Here is a 16,630-nt window from a genome sequence, read left to right as displayed (position 1 = left end):
TCTTATGACAAGACAAAAGGGTGATTTTCATCTTTTAGCGACCAATGAGAAATGAGGGCAGAAAGGAAGAAAAGAAACCTATAGTTTGAAATGAAGCCTTTTTTAGGCTAACCCCATTAGTCTGATCTGAATGCCCAGGTCTTGGTTCCATGTCTCCTAATTAGTGAGAATACATATTTCTTGAGTAAAGGAAAAGCCAGTGTCACACAAAGTGAAAAAAGAAATGTCAGATTACATCAGGTTGGCGAAATAAAAATTTAGACAATCTTAAATTCATACAATAGAGAGGAGGATGGAGGAGGGAAGAAAAGGGGGGTGAATCACAGAACTTTCAAAGCAGTGGTCTATACTGACCTCCCAAGCTAACTGCAGTGAAAAGCAATGGTCTATACTGAACTCCCAAGCTAACTCCAGTGAAAAGGAGGGTAGTGAAATGGGCAGAATTTATTTATCTATCATTTCACGTTTCTCTTCTACCTGGTGCCAGAAGGAAATTATGGCAACATAAAGTGGGTCTTTGGGCAAATATTCAACAAGTGTTTATAAAGTAAAATTAAGACGAGCAGAAAGGGAGAGGTATGAGGAATTAAGGGTTAAAAATCTATGTGAGCTGGGAAATGGTGGTGGTCCCTGTGGCTTTGGGGGCCTGAGTGGAGCTGCCTCTTGCCTGAAGGTGATGGGGGGGTTCCTCTTTGGCTCTGGAGAGATGGAGGTGGCTACCAAGATCCCAGAGGTGCCATGCATGGATGCAAGGAGAGGGCCTCTGGAGTCTGCACTCCTGGCCGGTTCTCAGCTAAAGGGTCTGAGGCAGAGAGGCCCTCACAGTCTCCCTCTGGCCAGGAGGGTTAAGGAGGCTGAGGCTTAAGGCAAACCTGGGATGCTAGGGGTGGGGGAGGAGTAATGCAGAGCTAGGGAGGCTGAGCCTCCACCCCCCTGCACCGAGAGAGAGTGTGTGCCGGTGTGGGGGGGGCGGGGGGTGTCTTTCAAGGCAGGTTCAAGGCGTGGCAGCCCAGGGAAGGCTGCACTGGCTTCTTACAGCGCCTGGCATCTCCCCCTCCCTCCCCCCTTAACTACTAACATAATTAGAAGCCCACTATCTCTCCCTGGGTGCCTCAACCTGTGCCATTCCTGGTACACACAGCCCAGAGTTCTGTATGAAACCCTGGAGTCTGTGATTCCCACCGGACTTCCTGTCCCTGTCAGGCTCCATGTGAGTGTCCCTGGTCATCGGGCCCTCAGCCGCTCTCCTCTCACTCTGTGTTTAGCTCCTGACACACCACCTCCCGCTGCTGCGTGCACTGTCCTCTCGGCTCTGTGGAGCACTGATTTCCTGCAGGACAGCTGCTTCAGGTCCTGAGGTGTGCGGCGTTCGTTTTGCTCCACCCCCTGGCTTAAATGCAGTCGTCCCCCTCCACCACCCACCCCCAGCCCCGTCCTGCTCACAGAGGTAGGAACTTATACACCTACAAGAAACATAGGGATCCTCAGGGTCTGAGGTCAGATACGTCCTCTTGTACCACCCTCCGATATGAGATCAGGAGAGGGGACAGGGCAGGTTCCTGGGAAGGTTCTCCGCCCCGCCCCAACCCTGTCCCGCCTCTCCAGGCCATGAATGTCCACCACTCCACTAAAATAACGTGGAGGGCTTCCAGGCTTTCTGATCCCTGTGTTCCTTCATGCGTCCTGGCAACTATATTGCTTTTCGCTCCTCCCCAGCTATTCTCAGTTCCTGGGTTGAGTGGGGTTGGGCTTGGAGTCCTCAGGCTGTGCGTGTCCTCTAACATGTAGCTTCAGGGCTTCCAGGCTGAGCCTCCTGGTGCTCTGCTCCCTTTCCTTAACTGGGGAGTGGGAAGAGGGCCATGTCAGCCCCCAGGAGAGATTCCCGGTTGTGACCAGGATGCGGTGAAGCAGCGGCAGCAGCGATCTCAGAAGTACCCCCCGAGGAGGGAGAGCTGCCCCTCCCCAAAGTGGTCAGGAACGGAGCCGCTGGGATCCTCATTTTGGGCTATTCAGCACCAGACTCCCCCGCTGTCAGAATCTTCTGGATACATTAGAGAAGAAAGCATTAGCGTGTCGTCAGCTAGTGGGTGCCATAGTTTGGCTCTGTGACCTAAGGAACAGGTCAGTTGTGGTAAAGGGGCTCTGTCCATTTACCTTTGGGGAATATGTCAGCCTATTTCTTCTTCCTTTTTCCTCATCTGCAAAGGGAAGTTAATAAAAACCCCACCTCAGGGTATAACCCCACCGTTTACAGCTTTTTACTGTATTTTTCTTATTCCTTTTTCCTTTACTTCTTCCTAAAATAATATCAGAGACATTAAGATAGATGCTGATATATATTTATTGACATAGAAAGAAGCCCACAACATATATTATTTGGTGAAAAAATACACTTTAGAACAGCACTTATATTTGATCACTTTTTTCTATACATATATCTATCTGGGTACATAGGTATAGGGAACTATCTAGAAGGACATTCATCACAGCGTTGACAATGGTTATGTAAGGCTTGGAGGGTTTGGGGTTACTTGTACTTTTTGTACTTCCCTTTATTGTTTTAATATTTAACAATGAATTATACCAGTTTCACAAAGAGAATAAAGCCATCAAGGAAAGGGGCACACACAGAAGGTAGACCCTTGGGCAGCAGGGGATTGGACGCAAGGACGGAGGTCAGGCCATCTCCCTCCACTGTGCTAATATTCAAGACCCTTTGTCTTCCACCCCGAAAGAAAGCCACCTTGTGGATTCATTCATGGAATTAGAACCACCACCCGCCATTTTTCCCATTGCTAGACTCTGTATATAGGTTAGGGTTCATTTAAAGCTGGGGGCTAGCACCTCACTGTGGCTCAGAAGAGTCACTGGGTTGGCCAGGGGCCTCTCTTGACCCCTCCTCCTCGGTATGTGTCAGCTCCTGCAGGGTGATAATCAGGTTCTCAAACATCTGGGCCTTGTTGCTCTCATTGTCACAGGTTTCCTTTGAGTGGCCCTCCTCTCCACAGTACAAACAGCGGATTGTGTATTTTCGCTTCCTGGTTCTACGCATATCCCCAGGACCATCATTCTTATACCCAGAACCCCCGCTGGTACAAGGAGATTGAGCCCTGGAATTGTTGGGGGAATCAATGACTAGCACTTGATTCCGAGGTCTGGCCCTGCGTCTGGGGAGAGGAGAACTCGAGAATGAAAGTGGAGGGTCCTGAGACTCCACCAGGATCACATCCTCATCTGAGTCATCATCAGGGGTGTCATCTATCTCTATCACATTGCAGTCGGCATTACCGATCAATATGGGTCGGGAGCCCCCAAATGCCACTGGGCTAGTTGCCCTCTCCACCATTGACTCAGATCTCTTGGCCCGCTTCCGTTTAATAAAAGTGTCATCCCAATCCTCTTCCTCCCTTATCATTCTGATTAACTCCAGGAAACTGGGGAGACGCTCCTGCTCATTTGCATACATCCTGAGAAGATTCTTCAGCCTGAAGCGCAGGTCCCCATTCAGCTCAGCCCCTAAAAGGAGCTGGTGCAGGCGACTCTGGTTTGCATCTTTCTGAGCTATGATCCCTGCCTGAATAGCATTCTGGAGCTGCACCTCTAAACGGATCACGTAAAGGGAGGCTTTCTCCCCTTGTGCCTGCAGGGTGTTAAAAAATCTACCATGAGCGGTCACACTGCTTTCAGACTCCCCAAACACCAATTTCATGGCGTGCAAGAAATCTGCCACACTTAGATTGGGGTTGGCCGCCTGCAGCAAACGCATGACCTCCCGCGCGGGGCCCCTCAGGGTTTTCATCAAGCGCTTGAGCTTTTCCTCCTCAGACATATTCCAATCTGGTAGGACCCCACTGACTTGGGTCAGCCAGTTTTCAAAGGTTTCTTCCCCCTGGGCTGGCACCACCCTCCCCGAGAACAACTTCATGTTTCTCTCTGCCATGTTGGCCATTAAAGGACCAAGACTTCTCTCCAGGGACCTTAGCATAGAATGGGCCCAAGGCGGCAAGGGTGCGTTCTGTCGCCGGCTGTTACCCACGCGCGCAATGATGCTAGCCATGACGGACGATGACCGGGTTTCTGAATGTAACAAGATGCTCAGGCTTTTTAGAACAGCCTAATCTGCAGGCGTGCTGGGGGGCTCTGCCTTCCTCTTACCTCAGTAGGAACTGTAAAAAAAGAAAACAAAACAAAAAGCAGGAGGAGTTAATAAGGGACGGGCTGCAGCTGTATTCTCTCCCTTCCTGAATATCCTGCAGTACATTTTATATCTGCCCACTGCCCTAAAAATATCCTCCAGAAGACTGGCAATTACAACCTCACAGAGCCAGCCGGTGTCTCCGTGTTAGCAGGGTGCTTTTTACAGCCTCATCCATCCCCTCCCGCCAGTCCTTCAAGAGGGACGGCAACTGTTGCTTCTAATTCTAAGTGTAATAGTGTATGGAGCTGATATTGGGCTCTCAAAATAGAGCACAGCGGTCACAGATTTGTGGGAATAAATAAGATCTCATTAACCTCTTGGTCTCCGGTCTCAACCACACCCCTTTCTTAAAGTCCCCTCTCCCCCGCCCCATTATTTTTCAGATTCTTACAGGAGCTCAGGAGCAAGCGCGCGCCTTTATTTCACTTCCAGCTTCTGCAACCGGTGGCCTCCGTGAGAAAGCTCGCCTCTGGGGTACGGTCGATCGCTGTCCACCGGGGGTCGCCGATCCGGGACCTTAGGGCGTCGAGACTGCGCCGCTACAGAGGGCAGGGCAGGGAGGGAAGGGTCAGAATCAGCCTCGTCCCTCATCCCGCTCCCACCCCGCGCCCGCCACCGCCCCCTCCCCTCCCCTCCCCCCCCTCCTCCGGCGGCCTCCGTAGTACCCAGACGGAAAATTCCTTCTCCCACCTCTGAATACAAGCCAAAGCAAGCCCCCGCCCATTACATTTCCCCCGGGAAATCGTCGCCCTACCAGCTCTGCAATCAGTCGCACAGAATTCAAGTTCGGATTCGGCTCTGGTCGCCTGCCAAGGAGAAAGGGAATAGGAGTTGGACGCTCACAACCACGTATTCCTCCCTCAGGAAGGGATGAGGAGATGCAAAGGGGTTCAAGGCAGACACTTTGCGATTCTACCCCCAATACCAACGCGCCCCTTGCCACTTCCCCCCGAAAACGCCCGCCCTCTCAATCCAGGCAAATCCTATACCCTTTTGGCAGCAGCCAGTGGAACCCCACCTCCTCCCTCAGCGCAGCCGGGCCGCGGGAGTGCTCCTCCCCCCTGCCGCGCAGTCCTCGATTTCCCAGACGGGGAGCCGCCCAGTCCTGGTAGGGCTTCCCCCTCCTCTCTCCTCGCGGGGCAATCGCGCCCCCTTTCTTTACCTGTGTTCGGCTGGTGGGCAGCGGACGCTCCGGCGTTGACAGCTGTGATTCCACCTTCAGTCTCCGTGGCCCTGCAGGGGGAAAGGACGGGCGCCTCCTCGGCCGCTGAGTGACCCGGGACCGCCCGACGGAGCTGCTTCGCACGGCCACCCAGCGAGTAGTAGCCGAGTCGAGGCAGCACGGTTCCCACGGCAGCCGCGGCTGCTTTTATCCTCTGCACCGCCCCCCCCCCCCCGCCCAGACAAAAGAGCATGACGAGCTGGCAGGCGGGGCCAATCAACGGAGCGCGGAGGTGGATTCCCCGCGCCGCCTCGGGCAGGATGCAAATGTGCGCCGGCGGCCGAGGGGCTGGGGCGGTGACCCGCAGGTCCCTGGGACGTCAAGTGCAGCTTGGTTGCGGGGACTGGAGGAGTTTTCGAGTCTTCCCCTCTCCCTCTCTTCCTCGCCTCAACCCTGGGCCTTGAAGCCAGGTGCATTAAACATGAGGCGGAATGGAAATCAAATAAGCAATAAAAGTTCTTCACCTTCGTAGAGGCGGAGTGGAGAAAAGAAAAGAGGGTTAGCGCTTTCTTTGTGCAAACAGCTCGCACAGACTTTTTTTTTTTTTTTTTTTTTACTGTGAAGGAGGTAGCAGTACCACGTCCATTTAACAGTGAGAGGACTTGGGCACTCAGGCTCTTAACCAATACTCACTAAAGTATGCGCAAGGCTGGCTGCCTCAATCGTTTGGGGGAGCTTGTTGGAAATGCAGATTCCTGGGCCCGGCCTCTGGGAGATTCTGACTGACGAGGGCTAGAGCTGGGGGGTGGGATTTTGTATTTTTTTTTTCTTTTTTGCGGTATGCGGGCCTCTCACTGTTGTGGCCTCTCCCGTTGCGGAGCACAGGCTCCGGACGCGCAGGCTCAGCGGCCATGGCTCACGGGCCCAGCCGCTCCGCGGCATGTGGGATCCTCCCAGACCGGGGCACGAACCCGTATCCCCTGCATCGGCAGGCGGACTCTCAACCACTGCGCCACCAGGGAGGCCCGGGATTTTGTATTTTTAACCAGCGCTGTAGTTGATTCTGAGGTGTCAAGAGGATGATGGATAATAGACCCGCCTCCAGCGTATCTGTTCACAGCGTACCTAAGGTGAAATGCAATGCCAGGGCAGATGTTCCTCCTGGAATCCATGATCTTCCTGAAATTGTATGCAAAGATTTTGGACTTTGGAATAATGTCCACCCCAACATATCAAGTCCTAATCCCTGGAACCTGTAGATGTTACCTTATCAAGTAAAAGTTTTTGCAGGTGCAGTTAAAGTAAGAATCTTGATGTGGCGGAGATCATCCGAGATCATCTGAGCGGGCCCCACAACTGACCACAAGCGTTCTTATAAGACAGAGAGGAAGAGAGAGGGCTGATGCACACAGAGTAGGAGAATGTGACGTGAAGACTGCGGCGGACATTGGGGTGGCGTGGTCACAAGCAAAGGAATGCTGGTAGCCACCAGAAACTGGAAGAGGCAAGGAAGAGAGTACAGCTCTGCCCAGAGACACTGATGTTGAACTTCTGGCCTCCAGAACTAGGAAAGAATAAATTTCTCCTTTTTTAAACCACCAAGTTTGTGGTGATTAACTACAGCAGCCATAGGCAACTAATACAGACTCCTGTATTTTGCCGAGTCCATAGCTTTGTAGATGTTTTTAAAAAATATTTATTTATTTATTTTGGTTGTGCCAGGTCTCAGTTGCAGCAGGCGGACTCTTAGTTGCGGCATGCGGGCTCCAGTTCCCCGACCAGCGATCGAACCCAGATCCCCTGCATTGGGAGCACAGAGTCTTACCCACTGGACCACCAGGGAAGTCCTGGAGATATTTAAATAGTGGTTAAAAAACATTCCCCTACAGTCTTTCTGCATTCATATCTTCCCCCTTCCATTTGTACTTGAGGACGAAGTGCAAGAAATGAAACACAATTTGCTTACACACAGCTCTCTGCTACTGATACAACTCTTCCATTTCTCAACTTGAAGACAGGTTGCTAGGCTGCTCTTCTGTGAGCTAAGGACAGGTTGAGGGGACCTGTCCTTCACTGGATTTGGCATCACTGGCCTCAGAGGAGTTAACTCCATGGAAATGGCATGCAGGGCAGCCCGGAGTGAATCGGCGGTGAAGCCAGTGGCTCCATGTATTAGGGTGCTGGGGCTGCCATAACAAAGTATCACAGACTTGGTGGCTTAGACATAAGAAATTTATTTATTTTCTCACAGTTCTGGAGGCTGGAAGACCAAGATCAAGGTGCCCACAGGGATTGGTTTCTCCTGCTGCTTCTCTCCTTGGCTTGCAGATGGCCGCTCTCTTTTTGCCTCTTCACAGGGTCATCCCTCTGTGTGCTCTAGTCCCTGATGTTCAAATTTCCTCTTCTTATAAGGACCCCAGTCAGTTTGGATTAAGACCCACTCTATCAGCCTCATTTTAACTTAATCACCTTTCTAAAGTCCCTATCTCCAAATACAGGAGAGGTATTGGGGGCTAGGGCTTCCACATATGAATTTTAGGGGGATGCATTTCAGCTCACAGCACTCTATTTTCCCTTACTTCTGGTTCTGGGAAAACATGTCTCCTTTCCTTCATGTAGAGTGTGACTAGGAGGTCCCTGTGGGGCTTTTGGGGGTCAGGGTGGTGGCAGCATGCACTGCACAAGTGCAAAGTTGTTGCTGCTGCTTGTTCTTGACTGCTGACATTTGGTGCTTTTTTTCTTTATTATTATTTTATTTTTGGCTGCGTAAGGTCTTAGTTGCTGCATGCGGGATCTTTCACTGTGGCCCACGGGCTTCTCTCTAGTTGTGGCATGCGGGCTCCAGGGCACGTGGGCTCTGTAGTCGTGGTGCGTGGGCTTTGCTGCCCCGCGGCATGTGAGATCTTAGTTCCCCGACCAGGGATCGAACCCGAGACCCCTGCGTTGGAAGGCGGATTCTTTACCACTGGACTGCCAGGGAAGTCCCTTGACTGCTGACATTTGGAAGCATGTGAACAATCTGGTGTCCTTCTGTTGCTGTTGGGTTCCTCTTTAGACTGCTAACGTACGTCACCTGCTCCTTTCTGCTTTCTTATTTCCAACCCCAATACTTAGAATGCCTTGGAGTAGACAATCCGAATTTGGAGATGAAGCTCCCTGCATCTCAGGAGTGTGGCCTTGCTCTCGTGGACAGAACAGTGGGCGGGGGGTGGCAGAGGGTGGAGGGTGGTGGAGGTAGAAAGAAGGCAGGTTGGTCACCCGGCAGAGTCAAGGGTGATGCTGGTGGTAGCTAGCTCATGGGTTACCCTCAGACTCCTCCTTCGGCTCACCAGTGCTGTGAGATCTGACCCTAGCCTCTCAGCACACTCTTGTTCTGAATTTAAATAGCTTCATCACCAAATCAGGTGATCTGCAGTTGGACATGGTGGCATCATAAAAGACAAAGACTAGATCTCAGAGCTCTGACAAAATGTTGGAAGGAAATGGATTGTGTATCAGGCGCCTGGGTGGGGTCATTAGAACGAAGACAGGGTCACTCCATGTAGGGCTAGGGGAAGAATGTTGGATAGTGAGCATCCCTTATCTCTGGTCTCATGTTGCCGGGTGTTGGGGGACACTTCCAGTTGCAAAGATTCAGCTCTGTGGCCTCTAAGGAGGCCACATTTTATTTTCCAATTGCAAAAACATAAAGCTTAAAAACCTGTAGGTTAGGAGCTAAAGCTTTCAGTTGAAACAGTATTAGCTACCTTCCACTGCCTTCCCCCTCTGTGCCAGGAATTTTCCCTCATTTAAGCATCTCCGGCAACTTTGTTGAGATAGACATCGTTCTTTCATCAGAGGAGCTGAGGGCATGCAGGCACTTCACACTAGGGCTTTGGCTCATCAGAAGTCAAAGCTGGGATGAGGATGCTTACAGGAGACCCTGACCATAATAAACTGGGGCCCTGAGGGCAGCATCTTTCATGAACATCTTCAACAAGAGGGTGAAATAAGGATATCTTTAAACAAACAAAAACTAGGAGAGTTTGTCGCCAGCAGATTGCACTAATGGAAATTCTAAAGGATGTACTTCAGGAAGAAAATGATTTTAGAAGAGCTAAATGCAGGAAAGAATGAAGAGCAAGGAAAGTGATAGTATTTGGACAATGTCAGTGAACATTGACGACAGAAGGAATCATAAAAACGTCTATTCTGCTTTTAAAAAATAAACTTAAAGTACCGTACAATAAGGAAAGACGTCAGAGGGGCATAAATGGAGTTCAACTTTTATAAGGGCCTTGTATCATATCGAAAGTGATTTAGGTATTTATTAAATGTATACTTTGATAAGGTAATTACATATGTAGGAATTAATAGGATGTAACTATTAAAATAATAGCAACAGAATATAAATTTCCAAACTAGTAGAGAGGGAAAATAATTGAAAAAAAAATTCTGAGTCAATACTTGAAGTCAAGAAAGAAGAGGTTAAAAAAAATAGGTGGAAAAAAAAACATAGGTGGAAATAATACAAGCACAAAATAAAACGATAGCTTGAAACCTAAATATACTAATAATTTTATTAAATGTTTGTGGGCTAAATGCTCACGTTAAAAAATATTGTCAAATGGGATTAATAAATACACCCATATGCTGTTTAAGAGAGACTAATCCAAAATATAAGGATACAGATAGGTTGACAATAAAAAGATGGAGAGAGATAAATCATGCAAATAACATTTAAGTGATAGAAAACTTGTATACCTGTGTTTGTATCAGACAAAATACACTTAAAAGCAAAAAGCATTATTAGAGCTATAGAGGGTTACTTTATAATGATAAAAGGTTCAATTCACCAGGAATGATTATGCACGTATAACAAAACCTCAAACTACATAAAGGCAAAGTTAACTTACTAAAAAGACAAATAGACAAATATACAGAGTGGGAGGTCTTACACCTCTCTCAGTAGTTGATCAAGGAGAGAGAAAAATGTCTCTGAGGATATAGAATATTTGAACAATACAATTAATAATTTGAGCTAATAGCCAATGTATAGAACACTGCCCACCAACAACTATAGAATACACACACAGAACATTTATAAAATTTGACCATGTACTAGGCCAGAAAGCAAGTCTCAATAATTTCAAAAAATTGAAGTCTGATCATAATGCAAATAAGTTATAAATCGATAAATATAAAAGATAACTGGCAAATCTCTGTATGTTTGGAAATTAAGGTACACACTCTGAAATAACTGATGGGTCAAAGAAAAATGATAGTAGAATTTAAAACATTTGTAGTTGAACAATAATGAAAATATATCAAAACTTGTGGGATGTAGCTAAAGCAGTGCTTAGAAGGAAAACTATCTTTCAGCAATGATGAAAGGCCAAAAAAGTTCATGAGTTAAGTATCCATTTCAAGATTTAAGAAAGTAACAAAGATATGCCCAGCAAAATTAAGAAAACATGAAATGATAAAGATAAGAATATAAATTAATGACATAGCAATAAAGACAAGTCAAGAATGTCTTCTCTTGTCACTTCTATTCAGCATTGTATTGGAGTTCTAGCCAGGGAAATTAGGCAAGAAAAAAGAAATAAACAGCACTGGATTGGGAAAAAAAAGTAGTAAAACAATCTCTATTTGTAGAGGGCATGATTTTGCATATAGAAAATCCTACAGAAACCACGAAAAAATTTCTAGCATGAATAAATTAGTTCAGCATGATTGTAAGATACAAGATCAAGATACAAAAATCAATTGTAGTTCTATACACTAGCAACGAACAATCCAAAAATGAAATTAAGAATGCAATTTATGATAGCATCAAACAATAAAATATTTATGAATAAATTTTAGAAGTGCAAGACTCCTACAAGGAAAACCACAAAACATTGTTGAAAGAAATTAAAGATCGAAAGAAATGGAAAGATATTTCATCTTCATGAACTGGAAGACATAATATTGCTAAAGTGGCAATATACAGATTGATCCATGAATTCAGTGTAATTCCTATCATAGTCCCAGCTGGCGTCTTGGTAGAAGTTGACAAACTGATCGTAAAATTCATGTGGAAATGCAGGGGACCCAGAATAGCCAAAACAATCTTGAAAAAAAAGAATAAAGTTTGAAGATTCACACTTCCCAATTTCAAAAGTTATAAAAAGCTACAGAGTCAAGACTGCCTGGTATTGGCATGAGAATAGATATACAGATCAGAATAGAACAGAATTGAGAGGCCAGAAATAAACCCATACATTTATGGTCAATTGATTTTTGACAAGGATAGCAAGACCATTCAGTGGGGGAGAAGAATAGTTTATGCAACAAATGACACAGGGACAACTGTATATCCACATACAAAATAATGAAGGTGGACCTCCTATCTCATACCATGCACAAGAATTAACACAAAATCGACCATAGACCTAAATATAAGAGCTAAAATAATACAACTCTTAGAAGAAATCACAGAAGTAAATATTTGTGACCTTGAGTAAGGCAAAGACTTCTGTGACACCAAAGCACAAGCAACACAGGTAAATTAGAAAACATAGATAAGTTAGACTTCATCGAAGTTTAAATATTTTGTGCATCAAAGGACACTGTCAGGAAAGGGAAAAGACAATCCATAGGATGAGAGAAAATATGTGCAAATCATATATCTGTATCTAGAATACATAAAGTACTTTTATAACTCAATAATAAAAAGACAAATAACCCTATTAAAAATTGGGCAAAAGATCCGAATAGAACTTTCTCCAGGGAAGACATAGAAATGGGCAATAAACACATGAAAAGATGCTCAACATCACTAACCATCAGGAAAATGCAAATCAAAACCACAGTGAGGTACCACTTTATACCTACTAAGATGTCTGTAATAAAAAAGATGGACAATAACCAGTGTTGGGAAGGATATGGAGAAATTCGAATTTTCAAATATTGCTGGTGGGAATATAAAATAATACAGCCACTTTGGAAAACAGTCTGGAATTTCCTCAAAACGTTAAATGCAGAATTACCATACCATGCAAAAAGTCCGCTCCTAGGTGAATACCCGAGAGAAATGAAACCATATATCAACATACAAACTTGTACACGAATGTTCATAACAGCATTATTAGTAATAGCCAAAAAGTGGAAACAACCCAAATGTCCATCAACTGATGGATAGTTAAAAGGAATGAAGTTCTGATACACGCTCTAACATGGATGAAACTTGGGAACATTATGCCACATGAAAGAAGCCAGTCCCAAAAGGCCACATATTGTATGATTTCATTTATAGGAAATGTTCAGAATAGGCAAATCCAGAGAGCTCGAAAGTAGAGTAATGGTTGCTGGGAGTTGGGGAAGGAGGAAAAAGGGGGTGACTGCTAATGGGTACAGGGTTTCTTTCATTGTTTTTTTTTTTTTTTTTTTTTTGGCTGCATAATGCAGCATGCAGGATCTTAGTTCCCAGACCAGGAATCGAACCCGTGCCCCCTGCAGTGGAAGCACGGAGTTTTAACCATTGGACCGCCAGGGAAGCCCCCAGGGTTTCTTTTTGAGGAGATTAAAATGTTCTAAAATGATTGTGATGATGATTGTACAACTCTGAATGTATTTTTTTAAAAAAAACACGGAATTGTACACCTTAAAAGGATGAATTTTATGGATGCGCACTGTATCACAATAAAGCTGTTTTTTAAAAAAAGAATACTTATGGTATGGATCCATTTATGTAAAGCTCAAACACAGGTGAGACTATATTGTTCAGACATGCATTCAGAGATGATAAAACTAAAAGAAAGCAAGGAAATAGTAAATATATAAATATTAAATCAAGTCAAGAGAGTGGTTACCCTGCGGGTGAGGGAGAAGTTTTGATTGAAAAGAGACCTCCAGAGGGCTTCCGCAATGTTCTACTCCTGACCTTGATTTGTGGTTACATGGGTGGTTTTTTTTCCTATTTTTAAAAATGTATATACGTGCTTTATGCACATTTCTGTATAAATGCCCTATTTTGAATAAAACAATAAAATTAAACTCATTCGCATGAGTTTATGTGGACTACACTAAACTGTTAAAATGTTGGACTGAGCCAGGTTATTTATTCCAGATATTTAAAGAAAAGAGTTGCCGTATTAAGTGTCCGTGAGATTCAGAGAGGGTGTAGAGGTGGAGAGGGAGTAGGGTAGAGGAAGAAAGAAGAGGATTTGACTCTCCTAAGAAGTACTACCCCTTGGGATCCTGAGCAAAGCACTAAAGATGGGGTAATAGTGGTGAAGTATCCAGGCTCTGCAGCCAAAGCAACTAGGTTCAAACTCTGCATCTGCCACTTAGTTCTTAGTTTCTGACTCCTCCTGTGCCTCAGTTTCCACATCTGTAAAGGCGGTTTATAATCGCATCTAGCTTAAATGTTACCGTGAGGATTAAAGAGTTAACCCTTGTAAGGTCTTGAGAATGGTTTTTGACACACAAGTGCTCAGTAACTATCATTTGTTATTATTTCTTCCTAAAGCTCTTAATAAGGTAAAGAAATTAATTCTGAATCCCTGTTGTATGTCTGCTATTGTCCTACTTTCCATTTTTCGTAGATACATGAAAGTATTAAAATTTCATTTTAAAAATCTACATTGCTGACGTTTCACTCTTTCAGACTGGTTCTGCTTCCTCAGCCCAAAGGAGTAGTCAGGTGTTAGACGTATGCCAACTCCCTTAATCCTCAAACCTATGCTGTGAATTGCTACATTCAATAGAAACTGACACTCAGAGAGGTTAAGTAAGAAGCCTAAAGTGGTACAGCTTGGAAGAGATAAGGTCATGTTTTGAAAACAGGTCCATCTAAGTCCAAAGTCCTTGCACTTCCCACTGCATCATGTTGCTGTGGGGTTGAACATAACCATTAATCCATCGGATTAATATACTGGGCTTGATTGTTTTTTTCCCTTACCATTGCTAGTGTCAGAGTTGGCCCTTTGTGTAGCTGGAGTAGCCAGCCTCTTCCATGGCCTGGTGTTGAAGGAGCTTCAGCGTTCCGTTAGCCTGGAACTATTTCCCCTGACATGCTCTATAAACAGGTCAGCCCTGAAATAATAATACTAACATGTATTATGTGTTTACTGGGCCAGGTACTGGGTTAAGTGCTTTGCACGTATTAACTCATTATGTCTCCAATCCCCCCCCCCGCCCCCGCAGGATGCCGCTCTTATTATTCCTATTTTAACAATGAGGCATCTGAAGTTCAGGTAGATTTTGATATCTTAATTTGGTTCAGGTTCAATATGTTAGAACATTTAAGACATTATGTTCTAGTTCAAATGAGTGTATATGGAGATTTTAAAAGTTGGTTTAATTCTTAAAAAAATAAAAGTGAAAGAAATCAAAATCTAGTATTTCAAGAGTTCAGGAAAATTAATATTTCTTTATCTACTTATATCTATTCTTTTCCGAAAGGGGCAGTCTAATTTGTAGTTTTTTTTTAAATTAATTTATTTAGTTAGTTTATTTTTGGCTGCATTGGGTCTTCATTGCTGTGCGCAGGCTTTCTCTCTAGTTGCGGCGAGCGGGGGCTACTCTTCATTGCGGTGCGCGGGCTTCTCATTGCAGTGGCTTCTCCTGTTGCGGAGCAGGGGCTCTAGGCGCGTGGGCTTCAGTAGTTGTGGCAGGAGGGCTCAGTAGTTGTGGCTCGCGGGCTCTAGAGCGCAGTCTCGGTAGTTGTGGCGCACAGGCTTAGTTGCTCCGCGGCATGTGGCATCTTCCCGGACCAGGGCTCAAACCTGTGTCCCCTGCATTGGCAGGTGGATTCTTAACCACTGCACCACCAGGGAAGTCCTTGTAGTTATTTTTTATCTCTATTTCTATGTTTCCTGATTTTCTGATTGTTGTTGTTGTAATTATTATTTCAATTTTAGACACACACTTTTCACTTTAACTGTCATGCCAACTCAGGATTCAAGATTCTCCTAGGGATTGTCTGTAAAGCTTGGAGTCTCCCTACTGCACTATCATTCTAGAAGACAGAGGAACCAGGAGGATGGCTCCTTCTTTGCCCGGCCTTGTGGGTTTCATATTTTTTAGAACAGTTAACTCCTAGCTAATTCTGACTAATCCTTCAAATTTCAGCTTAAATGTCACATCCTTAGAAAAGTTTTCACTCCCCTTCAAGACTCGGTTGGGTTCCCTTGTTACCTGCTCTCACTGTACCATGAACCTTTCCTTCATGGCAATGATCACATTTAGTATGATTGTTTTTCTGTCTTTACAGTTAGACTGTAATACAACGTTTTGAGGGGTCCCATCTGCTTTTGCTCCTCAAAGTATCCTCAGTACCTGGCACACTATAGCCACTCAATAAATGTTTGTTGAACGAATGAATGAAAAGATGAAGGTCCAGTTCCATTACAGAAAAGGAGGTTAGCAAAAGAAAACATCAACGAGTAAGTGGTGCCCCTGCAGGCAAAAAGTAAGATATTCTACAGGAGTATCAAAAGTCAGAGCCAGCCAGTGACTCAATCAAAGCCAGGGATTTGGTGGGTCCAGCAAGGAGTTGCGGTCCAGGCCGGAACTTTGGTCAGTAGCTACAGGATAGCAGGAGCAGCAGGAAAGATCTCAATTCAGTGCTGGGATGCCGGACTGGAAGCAGTCTGTGGTCAAGGTCAAACCCTTCTGGAAAGAAAGGATGCTACAGAACACGTAACCCCATGGTTTCTTCATTGGCGACCGATAAATCAAGCTAGCTAAAAAGAATTTGAGGGTGAATTCCCTGGTGGTCCAGTGCTTAGGACTCGGTGCTTTCACTGCCATGGCTCCGGGTTCAATCCCTGGTCGGGGAGCTAAGATCCCGCAAGTCGCAGGGCGTGGCCAAAAAAAAAATTCCAGGAAGAACTGTAAAAGACTTTTGAGAGGCGAGGTCTTTCTTGCTGGCTCCAAAATATGTCCCCTGTCACTAAGCGGCTTTCGCAAAGCTGCCATTACGGATTCTACATGCTGCCCCTAGATGGCAGCAGTGCGTTAGTCTTGAGCTGGAAGGTACTGGTGAGCGCTCCGTCTCGCTGGCAGTCCCGTGACTGCCCCATAGTAAGCTTAGATTTAGGGTTTCCTCACCCTGCGCCGTGAAGCCTTGCAATGCGTCTTCTTCTGCGAGTGCCCGCCCCTCCCCCATTTGTCTTTCCCCGGCGCCTGGCTCCCGCGACCCCAACTCTTGAAGTCCTTCTCCTCTCACTGCCATCCCTGAGTGCCCTCCACCCTGATGGAAATCATGACCCGATGGTTCCCTCCAACCATCCACGTCAACA

At 45.7% G+C, this 16,630-nt stretch overlaps 1 protein-coding gene across 2 annotated transcripts; it reads right to left on the bottom strand.

The window, feature by feature from the left end:
- Positions 1 to 2,364: 2,364 nt before the first annotated feature.
- ZCCHC12 (zinc finger CCHC-type containing 12) lies at positions 2,365 to 5,630 on the bottom strand. 2 transcript variants are annotated; one of them, XM_082610401.1, is made up of 4 exons: positions 5,361 to 5,630; positions 4,953 to 5,004; positions 4,590 to 4,737; positions 2,365 to 4,166 (listed from the first exon to the last, which is right to left on the bottom strand). In XM_082610401.1, exon 4 carries the CDS (start codon positions 4,055 to 4,057, stop codon positions 2,846 to 2,848), a length of 1,212 nt encoding a protein of 403 aa, XP_082466527.1. In that variant the 5' UTR covers positions 4,058 to 4,166; positions 4,590 to 4,737; positions 4,953 to 5,004; positions 5,361 to 5,630; the 3' UTR covers positions 2,365 to 2,845. The 2 variants fall into 2 exon arrangements, with proteins under 2 accessions (XP_082466527.1, XP_082466528.1); XM_082610402.1 differs by having other exon boundaries at positions 4,590 to 4,729.
- Positions 5,631 to 16,630: the final 11,000 nt, after the last annotated feature.

Source organism: Mesoplodon mirus (genome assembly GCF_964341445.2).
Source record: "Mesoplodon mirus genome assembly, chromosome: X".
NCBI lineage: Eukaryota > Metazoa > Chordata > Mammalia > Artiodactyla > Ziphiidae > Mesoplodon > Mesoplodon mirus.
The sequence above is the reverse complement of the archived record's forward strand: the minus strand, read 5'-3'. Positions and strand labels throughout refer to the sequence as shown.